Genomic DNA, 26,833 nt, shown 5'->3' on the forward strand with positions numbered 1-26,833 from the left:
TTCCAGCAGAAATATGTTCCAAAATCAGGGAGAAATTTGCAACATCTGCAACCAAGTTTGCTTGTTTTCCTGGTATCATACCAGTATGTAGCTACATGTAGCTGTCTATTTGCACCTGGGAATAAAAGCTTAGCTGTAATAAGAGCTTAACACAGTCAGATATGTTTCAGCAGTAATGGGTATGATCCAAAATCAGGGATAAATTTGCACCATCCACAACAAGGCTTCCCAGACTTTAGCATGCAGCTACATGCAGCAGTCCATGTCAGCTTGGGAATGACTGTATGGTGGCACTTTATCATGTTAAAAATCTCAAATAGAAGCCTCAATACATAACTAGACACGTTACAGCAGAATAATATCTCAAATCTGGGAGAAATTAACAATGTTGGTGTCCATTTTTACCTGTTTCCCTGTTAGCATGTAGCTACATTTAGCTGGGAAATTACTGTGTATAGCTGCATTAGAAATCACAAATAAAATCTTCTTCACACAGCAGGACATATTACAGCAGGAAAATGATTCAAAGTCGGAGAGAAATGAACATAAGCCGTAAAGTACATGTTCCCTCAACCCTTGCATATAGCTACATGTAGCAGTCCACCACATACTACATATAGCAGCACTTTCTCCTGTTCAAAATGATCAATAAAAGCTTTTAAACACAACCGACATGTCACAGCAGGAATATGATCCAAAATCGGGGAGAAAAATAAAAACATCGGCCACCAAGTTTACTTTTTTCCCCTGACGTTAGCATGTAGCTACATGTAGCAGAGTAGGGTACGTCATGTAAACAGAGTATTCAAAACGGTCTGAAGCAAGGGTTTTGCTCACAGGGATTACTTTTATATATTTTCACATCATTTGAAACTTTTTGTGCATTTCATATTAACATCCTTCATTATAAAATTATATAAATTGCAGAAAGTCAGAAAAAAAAAAACATAATCGCTCCCCTTACAAATAAGTAAGAATGGACAAAATATTACACTTTTCCGATACAACACTACAATGATGCATAACTCAATAGCACCAGAAACTACAGCCTCTAAAATGACCATACAATCGAATCAACATCTCTCTTAAACAGACTTTCATGATTTATAGGAAATATTGCAGAGCTGTTGCTTCAGGCAGCATTACTTCTTGTTAAATGGACCTAAACTGGAAACTGAGTGTATGTACAGTTAAATTAACCAGATGGGAATGACTAATTCAGTGAATTACATACAGGTATTTCATCACATTGATGCAAAATTCTATAAATCTAATATTACCACAAAGCAGTTGTTGTCATTGATTTGCTGCTGCATCTGTAGAAACTGTACAGAAATATCTCTGAAAATTGATGGTCTCTTGGTTAGTATATGGTCATATTGCCCAGCTCTACTCAACAGTTTTAAATACTCGTTGCTATGTGGCTGCATTTTAAATGCAAATAGTATAAGTAGAGGTTTGATACCCAGCCCCAGTTTCAGATGGATTGTTTGGCATGTCATACTACAAGATAGTTGGGATGAGGAAGTCGATGAAGTGAGCAACTGTTGGAGGTTTAAAAAAACAGCCTGAACAAACCATTTGTGAAGCTTAAGGAGATTTACCATTCATTTTGATTCATGCAGGTTTTTAGCCCTGCTGTAGGTTTTATGTTTCTCAGTTGAGATAAAATGAACAGATGTTTTATTGCTTGTGATTGTAAACACACTGAAAGGTGCAAAAACTCTGAACATATTGTACATGTATATTTCTAATAACTTTGATTACTTTCCAATGCACAGAGCATGCAAATCAGGATCAGGGCTAAGAGTCTTAAACTGTCTGTGCTGTACCGTGCTGCAAGTAGACACCATTGTCATTAATGTTGTGAGAGCCGATTGTGCTATATAATTTTTTATTTTTTATTTTTTTTTTTTTGGTAAGTGGTATTTTGCTGATTTTAGTGCATGCATGTTGACAGGGAAATTGCATCCACCTGCGGTGAAGCTATTTTTTGGTTCCCTGGGAGCACTTGTTTCAGTGCAATGTATTCTGGCACCTTCATCTTTGCATCTTAATATTGTGCCAAATTCATTTATAATTATGTCTTAGCAGGGTGGGTTGAGGACTCAGAATAATAGCAGGACTTCTGAGGTGCTAGTGGTTCCCTATGGGATGCTTAAGGTGGAATATAATTGATTTTTTAATCCTTTGAGACAACAGTTTTATTGACAGGGTTAAATAACGGTCATTATGCTGAAATATGTTGAGATGAGAAAACATATTTGCGGACGTTGTTTATGTTTTGCCCCCTCAGCCTCTTTGTCTCAGCTCTTTAAACTCAAGGCCTATTTTTCATGTCTTGTTTTTACTCAGTAATGTGGGGATTTTTGCACCACACTGCCTCTAAAAGATTGTTTAACATTTTAAGTTTTTTTTTTTTGTACATGTCCCTCCTGCAACTTCCTGAAATGAGGAAGAGAAAAAAACCATCCACAACTGAACATAAAATAGAGTGAAGGTCTAGTTTCACTCCTAACAGCCTTAGGGTGTTCCCCTTGACTTTGGTTTGTCAGTGAATTCTCTTCTTACACTTGAACTGATATTTAAATAGACCATTTGTATGATTTCAGCTGTTGTAAACTGTCTTTTTTTACTGTGTAAATAAAGCTGTTGTACATGTCAAACTGTCCTGTTGCCGGCTCACCTGTTTATTCATGAGAATATAGATGAGAGGGTTGATGACAGTGCTGCTTTTGGCCAGCAGTGACGGCACCACGCTGGCCACAGGGCTTATGATGTTAGGTGGGCCGAACGTTGCCATCATGGCCACGACGCCGTAAGGCATCCAGCACAACATGTAGCAGCCCGCCGTGGTCAGAACCATAAACAGTATGTGGTACTCTCTCTTCCGGGCTGCAGTCTTTCGGATTTTACCCACCTGCGGATGAAAGTCAGAGAAGCGTTAAAGCGAGAGCAAAACGATCAACCTGAGATCTTTTCAGAGTTTGGATCTTGTGCTCACTTCATCTGAAAGACTTGTAGTCAAAGCGTGACAGCTTGTATTCATTTCCAACTTCAAATGAAAATGTTTTCTTTTAATTTCACTTTAGTTTGAAAGACTTAATTGTTTGTGCATTCAGAGATGTTCTGACAAGATTGCCCTAATTGTTTTGCTTATTCTGGAGACAAAATATAAAAAAAAGTTGTAATTAATTTGTTTTCCCAGACAGGCTTCGATTATGAATGGTTTTAATTTTGCTTTTTACTTCCCTGTATCATGCAAAAATAACAAAAGTGATGAAAAATAAAAAGAACTGACCGGAATATTGTTATCTAAAACTAATTGTAACTGCTTGGGAAAAAAAAGGAAAATTGGAGTTTAGAGAAATTGAATTAAATAGTGACAATGGAAAGCACTGGCTGTTCAGTTAGTAGAAAATCCATTTAAAAAGTGGTGTTATTAATTTGTATTATATGCATAGCATCACTTCCCATTAAGTCCAGCATATGCTGGTGTAATTCCACTTGGCCCCAGGTTTTGTGTATGTCAGATTTAATTAAACAAATCTTTATATAGGAACATGCTTCATGTGAGTATGACAGCAATAAATGTATCAAAATTAGATGTTGACACACAGGCCTTCTGGAACAGCTCAACCAGACCCCAGCAAACCAACTGTGGGACAAAAAGTGTACACATTACACATTACCAATGGGACACATTACCAATACTGAGAGGTAGTCTAAAAATGTTGATACAAAGACTAATTTAAAAAACAAAAGCAAACATGTATATTCTTTCAAGCACGCACTGTGTTGCTTCACATCATACCCCCAATCGCCCGCCACGTGAAACTGAAAAAAATACCCCAAAACTCTGGCATGTTTTCCAAAAAAAACTGACAGTAGCCTTCCATCATCTTCTATCATTTATAAGTATACTGAACCAAAATTTAAATGCAACACTTTTTAAGCTTCCATATTTTTCAGGTTTAAGTTAAAAACTTACTTACATACTTAAAAAAGTATGTCATTCAAAAAAAATCACAAAATATCATGGTGTAATATGTTGTTTAAAAAAACAAACATAAAGAAGTCATAGTCAAGTTTGTCAATAATATCATAAGAATATCATAGTATGTCATTCTAAAAACTCAGAAAGACATAAAAATGTCATAGTATTGAACATCGCTGAAAGAATCATAACGTTTTTCATGCTCAATAGATACATTTCTGTCAAATTTTAGTCACAAATAAATTTGTTAAAATATGTGTAGTTAGCACTTTTCAATTTTCCATACGTCAATGTCAAGATAATTAAACACCATCATTACTACACGGATGTGCTTTGGGATGGTCACAGCAAAAGGCCACTCTAAATGTGAAGTCATATCAACACAATGCTTCAGATGTCCTAAGTCGCCATCGGCATATTGATGACAAGAATGTCCACCAGAGCTGTTGCCCGTCAACTGAATGTTCATTTCACCACCATAAACCATCTCCGGAAGTATCATTTGTGTTAATTTGACAGTACATCCAACCACCCTCATGCTTGCTGACCATGTGTAGCTCATCTGTGTCTTCACCAAGGTCTGGACTTGACACAGTTTGTCCGACTTGTACGGTTGTGAGGTTTTTTGAAAGTGATGCCAAATTCACAGAAACGGCACTGCAGCTTATGGCAGTGAAATAAACATCTGATTAATGGGCAACAGCTATGGCGGATATTCCTACAGTCAGCAGGCCAACAGCAGGCCCTCCTCAAAACTTTCAACATCTGGGGCATCATGTTGTTTGATCAAGCTGCACATTTTAGACTGATTTTTTATTGTGACCATCTCAAAATACGCCTGTGTAGTAGTGATGCTTTTTAATCATCATCTTGATATACCACACCTGTCTGAAGAAAGGATTATCTTGGAAAATTGAGAAGTGCTCACAAACATGGATTCTAATAAATTTGTGTCCAAAATTTGAGAGAAATGTATCTATTGGGTGCATATAAAAGTTTTAATCTTTAACTTAAATGTGTGAAAAAAGGGAGCAAAAACAAAATGTGTTTTTTGTTCAGTACTTCAACAGCATTGGAGAATTCCTGAAACGCAGTTTTGGCTTTTGTTCTGTTGTGTCACCCCCAAGATTTTCAAGATAAATTTCAACCTGTGAAAAATGGAGGCGAGAATAAAAATGTTGCATTAAAATTTTTAGTCAGTGTAGTTTCTCACTCTTTGTAGTAGCTGCATTTCCTTTTCTTCATGGTTCCATCTTATAGCTTGTGACCTTGTGGTGACTCACAATTTTCCCTGTTGGCCGTAGCACACAGGATGGCGACAGATTAACTCCCACTTGAGCCACGTGTTTGCACTCAAAGCATTATGTATAGATGTCACAGAAATGCCTTAAAGAGGGGGAGACTGACTAAAGAAACAGTCACAAAGAGAAACATTTTAGATCTTTAAGTTAAGGGCCACCACGAGCTCAGGCCTGAGTGAGGGGCTGGACTGTGCTCCATATCTGTACATTTTCTGTGTTGTGATGGAATCATGTACACTGTAACATGATACATACATACATAAATACCTATCTATCTAACGACCTATCGATCTATCTACTCCTATGATATTGTGTCTCATGTTGATTGATTATTTAGATTCACTGACTGGTCTTGAAGACATTGCTGCTTTGTTAGATCTGACCTGATTGTGTACACGTTCACTTCATTATTTGTTAAGTGACGATTATCCAGAGCTACTCTGATTGCCTGGCAGCTGACGCCCGCCTCAGTATATCTGTGAGCCGCTCCTTGATTTTGTCTGCACTAATGAAGACTGTGAGTTGAAACACATAGGTGCTGGAAGCCCATTTGTGAAAGGCTTTTTTAAATTTGCTGCAAAGCAGTGTGCCTTGGTAAATTTTTGTTGGTTATGATTAATGATTACAAAGTAAAGCACAGAGTCTAACCTCTCCTTTTTTGGTCTCACATGTTGCTTGCATCCAAAGAGCACATGTGTTTTGATAATTGAATGTGTGAGGTAGCACATTTCAGCCAATCTACTCCACATGTATGCAGTTTGATTGATATGAAACAAGGCGCCCCCATGACAGCCTCCACGTCTTTCTTAACAGCCATTGGATAAAAGCCAGATTTTTTAGAAAAGCGTCTATCCTGCAGTAGTTTGCATTTGAAAACTAGAGCCAAATGAGAACAAGCTGTACAAACTGCTGCCACCAAGTGTGTATCGTACCACCACTTCGTGCATCAGAGTGTGACCCCGAGATCACTGACAAAGCAGCAGTATTTGACGATGGGAGTGAGAACAGACCGGCTGCTGCTTTGGTGGTGCAAATTCTATTAGATTTTTGAAATTAATCAAATTACCAAAACTAATTTACAAACAGTGAACCTGGAGCTTTTAAGCCCCCCTGAATGTGCAAAAAACAAACAAACCAAAAAACAGAGATCACAGCAAAATAATTACATTCTTTCCACCTACTGATTCATCAGTAAACAAATTTATAGAATCTACTTTAACTACTTGTCTCTTGATATGTATTTATTGGAGGATTCATCTGGCTACATCTTCCTCCTACTCCAATTACAGTTATCTTAACGTCACTCTTTGCAAATAGGTGGCTTTTCTGTATTTTTAGACCCTCTCTTACTCTTTTGTTATAGCGATGAATTAAAACAAGTCAGAACAAAGTGGGGGAGTTTTTACCTGACACACTCAGAAACTCTGCACAGCCCACTGAGCCAAGTACTTTCTCACAACTTTATATAAGACTCCCGCACACTTAATGCAAATGATCCTCGGTTTTAACAACCACCAGGGACTTAACTGGGCTCGAGCCAGCTGGAGCTCAGCTCTGCTCATGGATGTGATTACTTCAATAGAGCGAGATAGTTACTCATGCAAGAGAAGTCCAATTAACTTCTAGATGAACATATAATTTCACTCCTCTCCCTTGTAACATGAATGCTCTGGTTGAATGCCATCATTTCCCTGCCATGCCATGATATGTCTGATATTTTTAATCTTATATAAAGAAACTGCTTTTCGTCGTGTTTGTTTTGTGATCGGCTCTGTTTAGTTTGGATTGACAGCTGCTCAGATAGGGCGGCTTCTTGACGTCATCCGAAAATGAAACCATTTGCTAAGTCAACAGGTTGTTTCATAACACAGTGTGTGAATGTCGGCTGAAAACAGCAGGTGCATATGGCCAATGGCGCTCTTCCAATTTCCTGTCACTGATTATTTTGCCTCTTGAGAATAATTGTGCAATTTAAGATTAATAACTTGATTCATTAATCTTTGAATGGGTTGCTGGAGTATTTGAACTTCGGTGCTAATTGCTCGAATACACTCTGTGAGCCAATGTGATGTGAAACTATTAGGTCTGATGAAGGATTAGTGGTGCACATTTTCTAGGATTGCACAGGTTGTTCAAGACGTGTTGAACACAGGAAATGAAACTGAGCTGCATCCAATTCAACTAATGTGAGACACAGAGGTAATTATAGGTGAAGGGCACTTTGTGAAAGCCGCTTATTGATACCAGAAGGTTGTTTCAAACAGAGAATGTGATTTGTTTTGGAAAGAGCCACCCAGCAGTCAGAGGATAAGACGGACCACTGGAGGGAACCTGGCAAAGGGAACATCCTTGAGACCTGAGACGTGCTCCTGTGGAGCTCGAAATCACCAACAGTTCCTTCTCCTCCTCAGGGTCAGAGGTTGTTTATTTTTGTGTTGGTGTACTTTACAATCATCTCTAATAATATTAACTTACTTACTATACCTCTTTAAAAACGGACGTCCAAAGTGCTTTACAAAAATATCGGATTAAAGCGACTAAAGAAACAAGATGTTTGAGTGGCTTGAGGCTTTGTCACAGCAGCTGATCTCTCCGAGGCGTAACGCTGTGATAATCCTCCTGCCCCGCTGACCCCTTCTACTCTCAGGAATAAACAGTGAGAAACCCTGAGAGAGCAAAGGATTTAACTTATTTAAAGCAGATAAAATCTCTCCCCAAAACTTCAGTGCACCAGGCACTGATATAAATACTTGAAATGCGCATGATATTTGGTAAAGCACAGTGAGAATTTTTGGCACAACGTCCTCCATAGGCATGGAGAAGAGAAAAGTCTGAAGGGTTCAGACCTCTATCAACACATGTAAAACAGTGGAAACCTCTTAAGTCTGGTATACTCTGTGCGATTTTCGGCTGTCCCTGATGAAAGATGACCAATGTGAAAGAAACGTGGCGATATCTTTGGTCGTAGCTCTAAATCGGTGGTCTTACATCCCAAATATCTGACAGTGTCAAAAATTTGGGATGGCCATCTCACTGCATGACTGCTGTTACAACCTTCATTTAACATTATCCGCAGCATATTATTCTGTATTCCTGCACTGCTCTTCCATTGAAATTTTTATAATGCAATACCTGCACCATAAACCACCTAAATTCGCACTACCCTCATAAGCGTATTAACTTTAGCAACATCTCTCACTTTAATGCTGTCTGTTTTTATTCTTATACTTTTATTCTTATGCTTATAGTCTCTGTCCCTTGTGAATTTGTGTTTCTTTTTGTTTGCATTATGTAATAAGTTACTGGCACCTAAATTTTCTTCAGGATTATCCATCTATCCATCCATCCATCCATAGGAATGATTTTGTCTAAAGCTTCTTCATCAATATGAGCTGTTTCCACCGTATAAAGAACAATTCATTGTCAGACGAGCGCATTTCGGCTAGTTCCTACTTAGAGGCTATGACATGACTTTATCAGGTGTGTTTAACAGTCAGCTATGCAGTCAGACTCAAAGAATGGAGCAAAGTCTAATGTATGCCGAGGGTGTGCTTCTACTTCAGAATATCTCCCCTTCATTCACTGCGGTGCGAGAGACACACATCATCCCAGGAGGGAGTAGATGCTCCTTCTGGCAAAATACAATAGCTTGTACAGAAAGGAGCTATCTCTTTGGTCCTGGCAGAGCACGGGGGAACCTTGCTTTTTATTTTCTGGTCCCTAAGAGGAACAAAGAGAAGGCTCATTCCTTGGCTTGTACTACACAGACCCATGGAGCTCTTCCAAAGGGTGAAGCCTGTATGAAATATATTAAAGATTGTGTTTTATAATTCTGCTTCTTTGAACATAAATGGGGTCCTTCACCTGCAGTGCACTTCACTAGGCATTGAAATCCACCTGTGTTTTGAAGGGACTGTTGACTGAGCATGCGTTTTGTCTTTGGCTTCCATGGATGTTTTGTAACGTTTTTCAGCTTTTGAGGTGGATGGCATTGGAGTTGGTTTTAAATTAAGCTGCTGGCAAACCACAAACTATTTTCAGCCTCCTTTGAAGCCCACAGTGTTTACTACTCAAGGGGTAGATTTTGATGGAGGACAAATTTACGCAATTTTTGGTTTTGCTTTTAACATCAGACACAAAGACAAAACAGCACAAACATTACACACACACTTTGATGTCTCTCTACCTGTTTGACTGCCCATAACAGCCGGCTATAGCAGTAGATCATCACCAGGATGGGCAGACCCAGGCAGAAAGTGAAGAGGCAGATGATGTAGGCATGCGACTGGGCCGTCTGAAGCGTCCAGGACACGGAGCAGCTGGTTCCTGCCCCCTCTATGCCATAGCTGCTCCAGCCCAGCAGAGGGGGCACTGTCCAGAATAGGGAGTACAGCCAAGAGCCCCCGACAGCCAGCAGGGGCTTGCGGTAGTCTGGTCCACGCTTGTTGTATACAGTCAGAGTGCTGTAGCGGTCGTAGGAGAGGATCACCAGAGAGATCAGTGACACAATACCTGAGAAAGACAGAGCGAAGGAGGGGTGAGAGTGAGCAGCAAGACCATATATTTGGGAGCAAATTGTGTTGTTACCCTGAGGGGAGCATGAGTGTGTGTACCAGATTTTCTGACAATCCATCAAAAGGTGTCAAGTTATGTCCCTACAAACCACAAATGTAAACCTTGTGGTGGTGGTGGCACAAGAGGAAATGTCAGAGTATCTCCAGAGTAAAAGTAGGATTTTTATAATAGAGGAAGGCAGAAGAAATTTTGCCAAACCACATAATAAATTTTGAGATATTTCACTAGATAAGTAAAAACCTATACCTGCTGGTGGCCCTAGAGGGAAAGTGAGGGGATCACCAAAGTAACTAGGATCCAACAGTTTCATAACAATCAATCCAATAATTATTGAGAAAGAAAGTCTGTCCCAAAGTAGTAAACCAAGGACAGCACCTGCCGCAGCAGCCTGATTTGCAAATGGGCCAGATGGAACCTGTGACAGCGTAAAGTTTGCTTTCCGCCTGAATTTGGATTTTTTCTACACCTCACATTGTGGCTCCTTGCCCTAATCCTAATCCTCCGTGGAAGCATGTGTGTTTGTCGAAGTACCGGCGTTGGTTGTTATGTGCTATTGTTGCCTAAACATAACCACATGCAGCGTAATCCCACCATGTGCTTGAGTTAACATCGCAGCTGACAACCTAGTTTTGTGAAAAGACCATCTTTCTAGCAGTGAAATACTTCTTTAAAATACTTATTACCAGACCCAGACAGAAATGCAAAATTAAGCTGAACACTATTTTGCTTGTAATGTGAAGGGACAGTTTACATTGAAGATATCTTTTTTTCTTTTTAATCTCTGGAAAATCGGTGGAGGTGTTGTTTGAATCCTGCAGGCACAAATTCAACTTGGGCCTGCTGGTTATACCTAGAATAAAAGACTTCTTAAAAGCATAATTGCATATTTGCCAAAGACTTTCAGAAGTTCCCGCAGTTTCCTAAAGGCTCAACTTAAGTAAATCAAGAATGAGAATGTCTGTGAGCATGCTCTTACTTACTTTTCTTGACCATGGATATAACTTGTTAACACGGGTAAACCCTAAAAATAAAAAAGGCTGTAGACTGCTTTCTCACCGCCAGACTGCAGCAGATGAGTATGCCTTTCTGTGTGTGTTTGTGTGTGTGTATGTGTCTGTGTGTGTGTCTGTGTTTTTTGGGTTTTTTTTTTTTTTGGTGTGTCATGCTCCGAGTCACAGACAGGCCATCAAACAGGTTAACAGTACAAAGCCGTATGGATGTAGGCATGTGGAAACTTTCCGGTGGTTAACTTCTCTTTACATTTCTCCTACTTATTCAGTCTCTCTTTCAAACTCAGTGCAGACTAATTTGGATTGATGTTTGCTGCTTAGGTGGAGACAGACAGTATTTGGTGGTGGCATCATGCTGTTAAAGTGGCTAACTTTGACCCAGGTCACTCAGGTGTTTTGTTTCCATCAATGCTGATCAGAGCCGGAGGCGATAAATAAGAATGACTACTGCACCGTCATTTGACACGGGTGTGATTCAGATTGCACACCTTAATAACCCAAATGTTAATGGGTGTTAGTGGGGTTTTTTGTGCAATGGAAATGAGTCTTTATTTTGTTTGTTTCTAAAGTTGAAGGATGTAGATGATGGAATTATCATCAGGTGACAAAACTAAGTAACCTGGAGGTAAGCTTGCAAACTGACACTGTGTGCAAGTAGTGTCTCTGCCCTCGAGTCATACTGACTGCTTTCACAAACAAAACCCCTCAACACGCGATACTCTTCACCTGAGGCATACTGAGGCCTTCATTGCCACTTCACTTATTATTTAATCATGGAGTAATTAATCAAATATAGCTCATCACTGCCAAATACATCCATTTATCGGCTGTAACATTCTCTTCAAACTGTCTATTCTGTAGTTGCGATTGTATCGTTGTAGATAAAAATATGCAGCAAGTCCTTTGTTTATGCGCGCTTTGTTTCGTTTTCCTACACATTGACACCTCATGTATTCTGGGAAACATCACTTGTCATCTTGTACTTACTGTGCATCTGAGCTCACTTTGAACCCTGAAAGCAGTGTTGTAAGACAAGCAAGCTAAAAATCATTTTGCGGTGTCATCGAGGGTTGTAAATCATCAAGGATGACATGATGAAATCAGAAGACGACAACCTCAAAATGTTCTTTTAACTCAGTGAAAATAATGATTCCAGTAAAGCCCAGGACCCTGTGCATGAACATGTACCACATCCATGGAGTATGATTCTGACTACTGATTAGGAAATGCTGTCTTTCCAAATTTCTGATTCTGTGCTGACTCGCAGCGTCAATTCTCATTCTCAGGGAGTCCCAAAGAGGCAGAGTACACGAACTAACCTGGGGTTAGCCTGTACACTGATATTGTATGCCAGTAGTGTCTCTGCCCTTGAGTCATACTGCTTTCACGACTCTGCTGGTTTGAAGGCAAAACTCCACTGGGAAGTCAAAGTCAAAGTCACTTAATGCAGGACTTCATTTGGATGTAGTGCTTAAGAAAAAACAGCATATCCTATCATTTAAAAGCGGATTAGCAATCCTAAATGCAACACAGGCTGACCACGTTACAGTGTTGCGTCAATTTATATGTACATCAATGTATGTAGCACGTCTTGATCCCATAAAATATACAGAGGAAGATGTTCACGTGCAGAGGCAGAGTTGTGCTAACCATCGATGTGTTGATCTGCAAACTGAAAGTAGAAAAGTGCACTCTGTACTTTGGAGTGCATTCCTCAACTAAAGGTGTCTGGGGGCATGTGGGCGAGGTACAGGGAGTACAGAGCAGGCTGTGTGTTCAGTATGTATGTATGGCAGTAGAGGAATGAAGAGGAGACAATTTGCAGGTTACACTGTTAAGATGTAACCAGAGTAGACAGGCTATATGGAGACAATCCTCAAAAACAATGTCCGGTATGACCCCTCCTCTACCTCCCTCTATAAGTGGCTAAAATATGTTTTGATGCGACCCCCCATCCACAGCAGTATATTGCTTAGCTGTCTGCTTCTCCAAATTGTTTAGAGTGCCAAATGACATCTCCCGTAGGTAAAACACTGACTATGGATACCTCATACAGCCAAACTTCAAAAAATCCAAACTATCCCTTTCAAGTCTATGGCACAAATTAAACATTTTCAAAGCACTCGTCTTATAATGTGTCAGCAAAGATAATAACATCTGTAATTGACATTTCTCGTTTTCTGCTTAACTGTTGTGAATCATAACATATCGGGTATGGAATCAGCAGATGCTTCAGTTCACAATGAGACCAAACTTTTCCATGGATGTTAGCTACTGAGCTAAAAGGCTAAAATGTAACCTGGAACAGACCTTGAGCTGAGCTGATTGCCAGACACACCTTTTACTTTTTAAGTTTGTTCAGCACTTGAGACCCCTACCAGCCGGTTAAGAGGACTGAGGAGTGAGCTGTTAATGACAGTATAGAACAGTCAATGAAACAGTTTTTTCAACAAGTCTGCAAACACGAGATGCAACTGCAACTGCAACCACGAGATGAGCGTGCATTCATAATTGAGCACAAAGAATATTAGGCTAATGGTGTCATGTGGGAGGTGAAGGTGCAGAAAGTTAGCAGCATGAGCTAGTTAGCAGGAGCTTCAGAGCAGCAGATTAGCTCAGAGAGTCAAAAGATGATGAGATAGAGATTTCCACACTTAGTTTATTCTGCAGTAATTAACAACGATCATACATGCCAAGTCTCCATGGGACTATAACCTCTAATCAAACATGAGCAGTAGCACATAGACAACATAATCTGCACCTTACTAGTTACTAGAGTCCTTTCGTATGGATGTGTGCTCAACTCTGAACACGAGTACATCACAACAAAACAAAAACAAGGCACAGCTTTGTGGGGTTATTTGGCATTGCAGTAATACCACAAATCTGGCTGTTACAACTAGTCCAATAGTTTGCAATCGTAGCTGCAGAGTGACAGAGGCATGCACTCACACAAATGACAGCATGATCCCCTTCACACTGATGCCTGGCAGATCATTAGAGCTCCCTTACAGCAGGCTTTAGGGGTGATGTTCTGCCTGAGGCTGTTTGTCCTCTGGCAATAAGAGTCAGTGAAACCTCAACCTTTGATCATCAAATAAATATATTACAACATGTCACAGCTTAAATGCAAGATACAGTATATCACATCTTATCTATGACTGACATCAACCAAGCTCTTAAAGGAACACTGCGTTCATAAATGTAGACAACATAATATTTATAGAAGTAACTGTTTGACTTAGTGGCAGTGCACTTTAGAGTATACAGACATGATTTTTAGACATTTTCTGTTTGTTGCTGTGAAGAAGGCAAACCTCCAGGCTAGAAGGATGACATTGAAAATTTGCAGAAATAACGTGAAGCCTGTTTACTCTCAAAATCCTTGAGCCACTTTAAATTTCCGTGTGTTTGATGTACACCAGTAAGAACATAGTGTAATGTGTAATGGTTTTTGTCTTCTCCATTTCAATTCAATTTACCATTAGTGTCACATCAGTATTTTTTAATACCACGTGTTTTTGTTACAGTCTGTTTTCCTTCAGTGTGGCAGTGTTTTAGTACTTGAGTGTCAGATGATAAAAGATTTTGAATTATGGAACCTTAGTTACAATTGGAGCAGATTCATGGAGGTGAATGCATTTGAGATGTATTGAGTTTCTCCGTTTCATAGTTTTTCTGCCTTCTGTATCTGTGGCTGATTGCAGCTATATGTCACTGGTGTCCACATGGTGCACACACACTGTGATGGAGAGGCAGTCATCGCAGTAGCATCAGCATGTGTCTCATGTTTCTGTGGGATTTGTTGTGCATTATAAATCAGTCAGAACAGATAAAATGTATTATTCAGAGCAGCTAAATTCAATTTCATAGAGGACTAATGTTCCCTGAAATGGCCATTTCACTGCCTGATCTTTTCAAATCCAACCCTGTGACCCATCTGCTGTTGTATTTGCTTCTCTGGAGCTCTTGACCTTTTTTTATTTTATACTATTTCATGGCATCATGATTTTACCAACAATTGACATTATAGCTCAGCCTAACAAGGCAGGACTACTGACAATACCAGCTTTGTATTGGACATAGCAAGAAGTTGTATTGTTATTACCCAAGGTTCAAAATACACCATATAAGCATCTGGCATTCGAGAAATGAGGAGTTAGAGGGCATTCAATCCTGCATGTCCTGAGAAGAACAACATGCAGCTCTAAACCAAGGCAAACAAACAACTTGAAGCATAAAAAGCAAAGGGTTTAAAAACATATGTTTTACCATCGTATAGAGCATCTAATATCTTACACAGTTTGAATGGGGTGTTGTACATCTCAAGGACAGTGTACCAGACTATCACAGGGTCAACACAACATAGACAGAGAAAACACATTCACACCAACATGCAAGACACTGAATGCATTAATCTAAAAAAAAAAAAAAAAAAGGCTGCAATTGATATTAAATTGACTAAAAATGAATCTTTCAAAACTCTTATGCTTATGACATGGGAAATAGGATTTTATGAATCTTTTTTCCTAAGGTTGCATTGTAAAATCACAAAATAACTGGTAAATAATGAATAAATAATGATAATAATAACAAATACAATTTTTCCAAGCAGTGGAATCTCACAAGCAGATTGAGAATCAAAATAGATAGAGATAATCTAAATTTTCCACAGACAAAAACAGTCATGTTTTATGTTACAATCAATATTTGGGCAAAATAATATTGTCGTTCTTCAGTTTTCGTTATTAGAAAATTGGTCTTAAACTTAATTCGGAGTAGCATTAAAAAAGTCTTAGAAGGTCTTACATCTACATTGCCTCAGGCTGTAGGAACTCTGGTTAAGCATGTGGGGAACCTCATGCGCAGAGCGCATGCAAACTCCTCCTCAAATCCCCATCTCTTGCCTGACCTCGATGATTTGAGCCGCCGTAGATCACACCTACATTTTGCATTTTGAAATGAAATGTTCCTGAATTAATTACATGGGATCAAAGGATGTTGGAGAGGCAGTTGACTCATCCTCTCCTTGAAGCACACAGTGAAAACTTCACCATAGGACTTCCATAAGAAGTGTAATGAGCTCAGTTCAGAGAAAAAACATCTCTCGTCGTAGTTGTACTCTAAAATGGTTTGTGTATGTGTGGTGGATTTTTAATTTGAAAAGAGTGAGCTATTAAGGTGTGTGTGTGTGTGTGTGTGGAAGTAACACACTGTAATGAACTTTCACTTGACTAATAATAACTGACGGCCCTTCATCACTATGCCCTTTCTTTAAGATTTCCTCCTCCAGAATAACAACTCTTACTTAGCCAAACAGCTTAACAACCTACAACATGTTTACATTCAGCATCAGCAGTGTCAAACCTTGTAAATTTGGTGCCATAAGCAAGCCTCCACGCCCTGCCCCACATCCATAGAGTGCCCCAGGCATGACGTTTTTCTGTAGGCCAACCCAGAACTTATTGTTGCCCTGTTTCCCTCATAAAAAAGCCCATGGGTTTTTTCCACTGGATTTTGGGTCATCGGAGAAAATTAGCTCCATAAAAAATGTTTATATTTACAGGTAAATACATACCTACATAATCTCCACAAATGAGCACTACGTTCATGATTTTTGAAGCCTAAAAAAACTAAAATTAGGCTATAAATAAGTTAAGTGTGATGGCATTCTGTAGTCTCATTTAGCAACTGCCTTTTTTAAGACAAAAGCTTCAAAGTTCATGGTGCTGAAATGAATTTCCAGATTTTAGGACTCATTCCTGGGGTTCTCTATAAACAACTTAGCTTTCAGTCGCTACCCAAATCTCATGACCATAGCAGAGGGCTGGGATGGAGATGGACTAGTAAATCAAAAGCTTTGCCTTCTGGCTCAGCTCCCTCTTCACCACACAGTCGAAGCGCCCGCATCACTGCAGACATGCATTACACCTCCTAATTCATCTAATGTTCCATTTTACCCTCACTCGTGAGCAAAATCCTGCAATACTTAAAGACAGATGGTGCAATTCACCATTTTTCGGCAGCGAACCATGGCCTCAGACTTAGAGGTGCTGACTCTCATCCTGACTGCTTCACACTTGGCTGGTTGGTAATTCAGCTCCTGCTAAAAGCCTCCTGAACATCTGGATCTTGAATCATGAAAGAAAAAAAGATGGGCACACATTGGCAGATTAAGTGCCATTAAATCCTACACACTGCTACGATTCACCTTTAAAGTGAACTGCAGGACAAGAGGTGGTGCAGACCAACTCTTAGCATTAGATCTTTGGATCATTCTTTTCCTTATGGTTTATATTTTTTTGTTCAATTCCAAAAATTATTATTATTATTATTAACTCCCACTGGTATCAAAAAGGAAGTAAGATTACATGTTATATGTTAAACCATTTTTGGTTGAGAAAGCAGTGGTTAAAACAGTCAGTATTACAAATTTTTCATCTCTTTGGAGTTAAAGATAAGACGAGCAAACACATAAGCAACAGAACACATGTGCACAACTACCCCTTCTCCCAAACTCTCCCAGGGACTGTATATTATGTGTCCAAAGAGGACTGTCAATGTTGTTGCACAACTTGAGTTATCAAATTAGCGAGAAAGGGGGTGCCAAATCCTGTTTTAAATATTTCAGTTTGTTTAACAGTGAGTGTAGATGTGAAAATGGTTTACCATTTCATCCAGCCATAATCTGACAGATGGGACCTCTGCATTTTCCTAAAGCATTCAATTGAGTTTCTTTGCTACGATTAGTGCACAAGATAGCAGCTGCTGATATTTATTGAGCAGGAAAAACTGAGCAGAGACTCAGTTCCATTACGCAAGATATCTGATTAAATTTGGAATATGTTAAAGTGAAGTCAACTTAGGACAGAGAACTGGCATTTGTCACACAGTAGGCAATACATCTGGAAGGATTTTTTGAAACTTCATTATGGCGTTATGAAGTCTGTGGATGATCTTAAATTGAGAAAGACACTGCCGGGAGTGGGCGGAGCATTTGTGTCCGTTCTCAGGAGTGTTATCCCAAAGATCATCATTTCTCTCTGTATCCTGCTCCTGTCCCCAGTGTGCTTTTATACCCCTCATAGAGGGTGAGGTTCTGAATAGTAATGAGTCATAGAGCAGAGATAACAGGTGTCATCCATCTGAATGCAAAGTTCACGTCATAAAATTATCATAAATATGAGTTTCTGGCATATAAATTGCTTTTATGTCTTCCAGGTCATAATTATGATTGGGAAACTGATATTCGCTTCACCTCAGATCTTTACTTATGTAAATAAGTAAAGATAAGATCTTACTAATGTTACTTTTAGTAACAGTAAGTAAGAAATATCCTCAAAACACGAGATTTCTTAGAAAAATAATTGTCAAAAATCCCCAAATAACTTAAAATTGGAAAAAAAGAAAAAAAAAAAACACAAAAAAACTCAACATTATTTGAAATACCTCAAAAAACACTAAATGTTTAACAAAATATTGGTCATTTAATTTTCTGTCAATCTGCAGACATTTTATTTTCTAGACTCTTCTAGACTTTTTTTAATGTAAATATCTTAATATGGATATGGTGTTCTAATGTCAATGCTCAGTACTTAAATCCTCACATAACCAACTCCAGAGTCTTACAACAGCCTTGATGACATGAAGACTCACAAGTTGTTCACATGGGTATCTTTACCATCCCTGTCATCACCGAACCGCCACAGACTTGAACTGACCTCACCTTCACCTGCGTGATCATTGTCTGAGTGAGGAACAGGGCAGCACTTTGTGAAATCGTGGACAGTAAATTGAAAGTCATAATCTATTTCCAAGGCATCGAATACGGCAACCTGGTCAGTGGCCCTTGGCTTCTGTTATCAGTGCACAAGAAACCTTACCAAGCTACTTTATTTCACAAGTTGGAAGAGAGAACATTTCTTCCATATGCACTGAACTGGAGTACTTGTTGTTTAGTTTGTGTTTACAATCATAAAAACACACACTGTGTAGAGATCAGCGATGGCATACAGTTGTGCAAATTAGGCTCTGTGGTATTTTTTTTGTAAATTTAAAACAGTTGAACCTAATTGAGCATAGCGTTAGTTTAGGCAGGCCACGGTGTCAAGTGCTGCTACTGTTGATATCAGCTGATATCATGCAAGCCTGATAGCCAGCTGACGAGGCTCTAAGCATCTATTTCGCTAAATTCGCTCACGCTGCCTTATTTAAACTGCTCTAGCCGACCTGCTCTTCCCTTTCTCTCTGCATTTTTTCTTTTCTTTTAGCTGCTGCTGCTCTCCCTGCCTCAGGAACGTGTGCTGTTCCTGTTTAACACTTTCCACGTAAGCATGTGGAAGGGCAGGGGGTCCCCAGAACAGAGCCATACTGCCAAATACTATTAACTGCAATAAGCTGAATCTAAAACCTACTAAGAAGTGTTTTTCTTGACTAAGTGGTCCTGACTGAACTATATGTTGCTTCTGTTAGGTGGTCAAGCCTACTTTATTAATCATATTGAGTCTAATCCTTGTCTCTTAACCATGACTAAAACTACCGACTGTTTCAGGCAATTACTTATCCTGTTCATAAAATGTGAACTATGTACTTACGATCTATTTTTAATAATGTATGTCTTTAGTGGGCACTATAGGGCTCAAGGCTGAGTACTACAATCAAGGGGGGTGGGGGGTGCAAAGTATTATGTGATAGACTTATGCATTGCTGCTTTTGGTCTTTTCATGGGATTTATTGACAATATAAAAAAAAACAGAATAAAGCTGAATTTATCTTTTAAGTATGAGAGCAGCAGATCATGCTTGCACCATCTGACTGCATTGTTGTTTCGAATGCTTGGGTTTAAGAGTCAAAGTCAAGGACCGAGGGGATATTATTTGCATACTGGAAGAGAACCACTGATTCTTCTCCTTTATTATTTCTAAAGGAAGGATCCTGAGGGTACTGGGTTGCTTGAATTCGTCAGACACAGTGAATTCCCTTGGCCTTCAAGATTGAAAACATGGTACCATGGAGAGGGTGATATTTTGAGGTAATGTAGGAAAACTAAAGCAATTGTGGAAAAAAAAACCCTAAACTGAACACCTGTAGACTCATTAAGATACATCTGTAGCAGAATGATAACATTTTTTATTATCTTGATGTGTTTCATGCTTCATTCAAAAGCTGAATATGAGCTGATATGCCAATAAATTTACATGGTGGTGGTAATCATCACCCTCAACAGGCTGAATAATTAATGGAATTATTTTTCTGACTAGAATTAATATGAATTTCATGTGAACGTTAATGAGACATATATTAACCTCCAAAAGATATCAAGATTAAACGGTTTTATCCTTTCCTACAACCATGTGATTGGAGAGAAAATATTTTGACACATGGCACAGTTTAAAGCACTTGTCATAGCTTAAAATCTGCAGCACTTGAACCCTATGGTGCCAAATTAAAAGGAAAATACAGCTAGCTAATATTTTGAAACACTACAACTATGAAAACTGTATTGTTTCATTGTAGGTCAGTTTCTTCATTTGTATTCTGAACATGTCTTTGCAGTCAGTTTGTTCAACGTGAAGCCAGCTGTCTCTGTAATACACCAAAATAAATGTGGATTCTTCCACTGATCAACTCTTGATTAAAATCTCATGTATCATAATTAGCTTTCTATGGATGGCTGCAAAAATAGGACTTGATTATTTGCTGCAACATGATTTTATTTGTCGTGTGGTCACATCACCTTCCGATGAAAAACCCAAATATGATGGATATTCTGTCACTCTCACTCTGGCCAGCTGAGCCGACAGACAGTCAACAAGCTAATCTGTTTCTTGTTTGGACCTTAACCTAAGTGATGTCATTTTTCAGGACAGCATCTGCAACTTGCAGGTTTTAACTGATCAAAAGTGCAAGACAGTCCTATGCTCAGTGTAGCATAGTACCATAGTACCACCACCATAGTGCATGTCTGGACCAATACTTGTAATATTGCTATTAGCAATCACCTACAAGCAATGAAAGAACAACTATTATTGTGAAAAAGACCATAATTTTGTGCGGACAGACCTGGCTGAAGTAATGTGGTCTTTGTCAGTGTAGAGTGCCACAAAGATGATGTTTTCCTGTAGGCCAACCTGAAGGCTAACGTCACCTTGGTTCGCTCGTCAAACAGCCTGTGGGATTTTTCCATTGGATTTTGGATCATTACAGAAAGGGTCTGTGGTGAACAAACGTTTACAATATTTTAAATGTTTTGTTCAGCAAGATAATCTTCACAAATGAACACCACTTTCAGGATTTTTGAAGCCTAAATGCAATTGCCAGAAGTAAAAAGCTATTGCCAGGCTAATGCGAACTACAGTACGCTTTTGTCGCCATTGCTACGCAGCTGTAAAAACACGTTCATTAGTCTCATTTAGCCAATTGTTTTTTCAGACAAGAAAAGCTTCAAAGTTTGCGAGTGGGGTATTTAGGCATATTTTATGTCGTAAAATAAAACGTGAAATTCTCTTGAGCTTGTGTTACCTGCAGACCTCATTTCAGGCTTCTAATAAAAAAAAAAAAACATCCAAAAAAACCTGTTGACTTTGAGACGAGGGGACCAGAGGTGGTGAAATGCTGAAATGCTAAAGGATTTCCAGGTTATAGGGATTCATTACTGGAGTTCTCTATTGAGGTTGTTCTAAATCAACATGCCTTCTCAACAATGCCTGACATTGCAGTCTTTCCGCTCTACTCTTAAAACCCCTGCAAAACAGGTTTGTTGGCATGGCTACCATAGACATATAAAGAGAGCCAGATACAGTGTTGGCATCCTCATTTATTCCCAGAAAAGCTGCATGACGCCAAAAAAAGATGGACTTTCCCCAGTACAAAATAACCAGTATCTTTCGCATCGTTGGGCTACCACAGCAAGTGCATTTGAGACTTTCACTAGCTGAGCGTCTACTTCCAGTTTAGCCCTCCACTAACTTGCATGGGGATAAAATCAGAATCAGAATCAGAATCAGAAAAAGATTTATTGCCAGGTATAGTTAACACAATACGAGGAATTTGTTCTAGTGGGTTGGTGCAACATAAATATAGAAAAAAAAAACAGATAAAATAGAAGATACAAATATAAAATATAAAATATAAAAAGTACGAGTCTAGCAGTGCAAAACAAAACAAGTAACACAAGTAACAGTGTAAACAGAACCATGGAATTGATTGATTGAAAATGATTTAATGATGTGGCTCTTTGCTCTTTGATTTGAAAATGTTTTTGGACCAAACAGATCAAATTCTGATTGTCAAATGTATCCACAGATTTACAGATGTCTTCTAGGGCAAGTATATAAGAAAATGTCTTTTTGGGCTCGATGGCATCATCCAACAGGAATGGAAGTGGCCCCTGTGTCATATTTAAAGCCCATCACTGTTCCTAAGGGCTTGATGGCTACTCATTAGTGATTAATTAAAATGGCATTGGATTCAGTTGGATACATTGGTCTTTGGTTATTGGAAAATTGAATTCCCATCCCCTTAGAAATCAGTTAGTGGATGAAATATCAGACTAAAGAGGGAAATGGAGTGTAATGAATTGACAGTTCTGTCTTACATCACGCGAAGAACTCAGTAACTCTTCGTGACGTGCATAGAAGCAGTCGCATTTCTGACAATGTTTTGTTCAGTTTGCAAACTTATCCCAGGAGACTAGTACGTGACTCTTTGAATTCTGTGATTTGGTTAAGGGGATCAGTTTGCTTTAGGAGTTTTGGCTCTGAACAGGCACTTTTGTGAACTTGCTTCTCTACTTCTGAAAAAAAGTGGCTCTGTGGGACTGTACTGAGGCACAATGTTACTTTGAGCAAATGCTGTCATTGGCATGCTAACAAACTCACAGTGACAACTGCGCATTTAAAAGAAAAGACAGAGGATCACTGGTCATTTATCACGAGGGGACCATGAATGTACAAAATTTCATAGCAATCCATGAATAGTTATGAAGATATTTTAGTCTGGACCAAAAGGCCAGCCAGAGCCATGCTGCTACCGTAGTATTTTGAAAACGATGGATAACTGTTAACAGTTAAATTACAGTACTGTCCTCACATAATGCCAAGGATGATATGAATAGACAGCACATACTGCTGTCAACAGTGTCTTATCTGTTCTCAATAGAGGCTGTTACATTTTTTTTGATGGCAAGTTGTGTGTCAAAGGTAACAGTCTAAAACCATCCATAAAGCTGAAGTAAAGGACTTAAATAAGTCCATTTAATAAACATGGATGAGTCATCCTGCATCGAGCTGGTGTTTTGGTGTTCTGGTTTCCTTCAAAAAAACTGAGGTAAACAGACCTTTAGAGGACCCCGGAGGGGGGTTTACATTTTCACAGCTCTTTCCAATATGAATGTCATCCTTTAAAAGCCTGTTTTTGTTTGAGCCTTCCTTGAGTGTACCCTTGGGCAGTGTAAGAACAAGTGGTGATCGATCATGATATTACATATGATTTGTGAGTTTGTGCTCCTGCACTGACGTATAGTAGCAGCACCTCCGCTATCTCCTTTGCAGAAAAGACAACAAGGTGGGGATAGTGGCAGGCAGATATATGGATCAAATGAATAATTCAAGTAAGGCATTAATATGGGTGTATGCTTTTCTTAAGCAAAGCACTGTGCCATATATACACATGTTAAAGCCATGAATCAGGAGGCACGTGAAACAGATGGTGTAATGTTCTTTTAACAATGCAATCACTGGGGAGAACAAGATGTTCTGGACCATGTGAGTATGCTAGATGCTGGTGAACACGTAACCACATTAGCATATTGTATATGCTCCATTCAAGTATGAGGTAATTATTGTAAAGGATGTTGTGAGATAGCTTGTGAATGATTTTGTTTGTGTGATACATTTGCATTTGGGCACAGACATCATGTGGTGGAAAAAAAGTACATACGGACAAGGGAACAAATAATACACACATAGACACACATACAGCAGCCCTATTTGTGTTATAATGTAACTTTCACTGATAAAAACTTTTCTTTTGTTGTTAACCAAAGAAATAATTTACTTCATAATTTTTGTGTTTTTGAAGGATACAAATCAGAAGCCAGAGTCAATTATTACAGTGTGAGTGTTAACATGCTACACAACTATGCACAACAAAATACACACTGTTATTTACACACAGAGGCACACAATAAGGGATTTGTGAGAATGTCACAGTTATATGATCTTAATGCAGTTTGTTTACTGTGGTAGGGAAAATAAGCCGAAAACGCAATAAAAATATAAATGTCAGTATACAAATAAAAAAAAAAAATACTGCTTTTAGCACTATCTGCACCATTCAGCATCACACTGGGTCAAGTCCTGTATTCCTATAAACACTGAGCCTAGAGGAACCCAGAGGAAGACAAAGTCAAAATGAACACCTGCTGATTTGAAAAACGCAGTGTGACATATACTGGTATTTTGTTCACTAGAATGGAAATGCGTCTCAAACAGTCCTTTTTTAAATATATATATATCAGCAAGGCGCTGAGCACAGCAGGTACATAAACAGATGCAAATTTCACAAAGCAAATACACATTGAGAGAAAGTGGATATTATTATCAGAGGATATTAGAGGGCAAAGAAACTGCTGGTCAGGACACAGGAAAACTGGGAAAATTATAATACAAAGAGAGCAAATGGAAGACTAAATCAACAAGATAAACATGACAAAACTGCAGATTATCTGTAAGCATTCATCCAACCACAATATGTTTTCAGTATGGATGACTGAAAATTGGCTGTCAAGAGACAAACATGCAGTCTTAAAGGGATAGTGTGGATTTTTCTGAAGTAGGATTGTATGAGGTACTAATCCATAGTCACGTACACGGACCTAACCATCCGTGCCAGCATATGCGCTTGTAGATGTCCCTGCATTCTTTGCTACATGCTTCTGTTGGCTAAACATAAGCACATGATGCAGGCATCATTTTGGAGAAGCAGGCAGAGATACCTCATGGAAGTTAAGTCATGTACTGCAGTGGATAGTGACAGCAACAAAACTCATTTTAGCTTCTTGGAAAAAACTAAACATCAGTGTATATCAACTATATATCAGTGTGTGCTATATTTAGAAAATTTTTGCCTCCTTTCCTTGCCATCACACAGCCCTTTTTTAGATAGTGAACTGAGCTAAAACTGAAACTTTAGCTATGCTCTCTTTAAAGCCAGAATCCATTGACAGAAACAGTGATTGTATCTTGCTGAACATGGGCGTTGTTTTCCCTGCCTTGATTGGTATTTTTTATGTGTTATAGCAGCCAGTTGTCATTCCTAAGTCATCATTTACCGCTACTTTTGCTGTGCTTTCGGTGTTAGATACCGACACCAAAAGCCACCTTTCGCATCTGCATGATACGGCTTCAGCTGAGTGCAGCCAGACAGAACTGATAGTGGTGTTATTACTGACATCTGATGTCAAGGTCGCGCCATCCTGGAATGTATATAGCAGACGCAGATGGATACTCAGAATGTAATATGTAAATGCAGAAGCCCACCACAAAGTGGTAATATGTGACGACTTGGGATGAGAAGATGTTGGTTATTGTAACCAAAGTTACACAATAACACCAATGAATTAACTGATCGGGGCAACAGCAGACCAGCAACTTCTGGTTTCTGAGAGGTAAAATTGCTCTTTTTGTCAGTGGAGTCTGGTGGCCTTGAAGACAGCATAGATAAGTTTCAGGTTTGTTCAGCTTCCCATCAGAGAGTGCTGTCTGACAGCAAGGTAAAGTAAGGAAATGTTCTAAATATAGCATACAGTTTAACTGATTTTTTTTCTTTTTTGGTGGCTAAAATATGCTTTGTTGCTGCCTCCATCACCAGTACACCTGCCTGCTTCTCCAAACTGGGGGCACACTGAATGTCATCTACTGTATGTAATACACTGAATATGGTTAAGAACCTCTTAAAACGCAACTTATAAAAAGAAAATCCAAACCATTCCTTTAACCCTTAAACGAATTTAACAAGAGCTGTAATGCAAACTACCTCCAGTGTTTGGTGTAATATAATTGCTCTCCAGAACTGTATTTGAGCTTAGCAGTAGCACTATTGAGTCTGAGTCGGGGAGCCCAGAAATGAAATAAATTTGCTGCAGCTGGTACAAAAAGCATGTAAGTCAAGTGGAGTGTTCTGAATATGTATTTGCCTGAATGGATGACTTAGAGGCTCAATTCATCGCAGCAATTCAATTCAATTCAACATGAAGTGCCTTTTTATAAATTATGACTGTAAAGCTTTTTATAGTAATAGTAGTTTTATAGTACAGTTTATAGTAACCGTGGTAGAATAGAAAACTGTTCAGATGAATGTAAAGCTGAGAGAGCTGTTATTCAACTAAAGGCAAGGTCAGCGCAAATGAAGCTTCAAAATGCATTTGTTCAAATGTTTGGAGGAAAAGGCTATTCTTTTCATTTCCTATTGTCAATAAATCTCATGGACAGATGAAACCAAATATATGCTCTTTCTCTTGCTGACTTCCCTGCAAACTTGAAGAAGTAAGTCTCCTGAAACGGATCAGAAGTTGTGTTTTCAATAGTTTTTGGACAACAGTGAAAGTTAGGGATGCACGATATTGGATTTTTCCCACTATCCAACACATATAGACATAAAAACAACCCGTTAGGCCAATAACAAATACTGATATTAATCTGTTTTTATCCCCACGTACTTTTAGTGATGATCAAGTTGCTTCTGTCATGGAATTATCATATTATGCATACTCTTACCATGATGGACAACCAGCAGATGGAGATACAAAACACAGTGCTATATATTTATTCATTGTGCAAAATAAGAAAAATATTTCAACTAAAAGTTGATGTTTGTACATGTTCACTTTGTCAATACAAAAAAAAAACCCATTGGGTTGTGATAACAGCAGAAATCACCATGCTGGCCAA

General features: G+C 38.8%; 1 protein-coding gene across 1 annotated transcript in view; it reads right to left on the reverse strand.

The window, feature by feature from the left end:
* tmtops2b (teleost multiple tissue opsin 2b) overlaps positions 1 to 26,833 on the reverse strand; it is a 37,922-nt gene that overhangs the window by 7,200 nt on the left and 3,889 nt on the right. The window contains exons 2-3 of the mRNA XM_042494617.1: positions 9,485 to 9,810; positions 2,687 to 2,920 (exon numbers count right to left, since the gene is read on the reverse strand). Of these exons, the coding sequence (XP_042350551.1) occupies positions 2,687 to 2,920; positions 9,485 to 9,810 (560 nt within the window). The remainder of the gene's footprint in view (positions 1 to 2,686; positions 2,921 to 9,484; positions 9,811 to 26,833) is intronic.

This window comes from Plectropomus leopardus, chromosome 10 (assembly GCF_008729295.1).
Source record: "Plectropomus leopardus isolate mb chromosome 10, YSFRI_Pleo_2.0, whole genome shotgun sequence".
Taxonomy (NCBI): Eukaryota; Metazoa; Chordata; class Actinopteri; order Perciformes; family Serranidae; genus Plectropomus; species Plectropomus leopardus.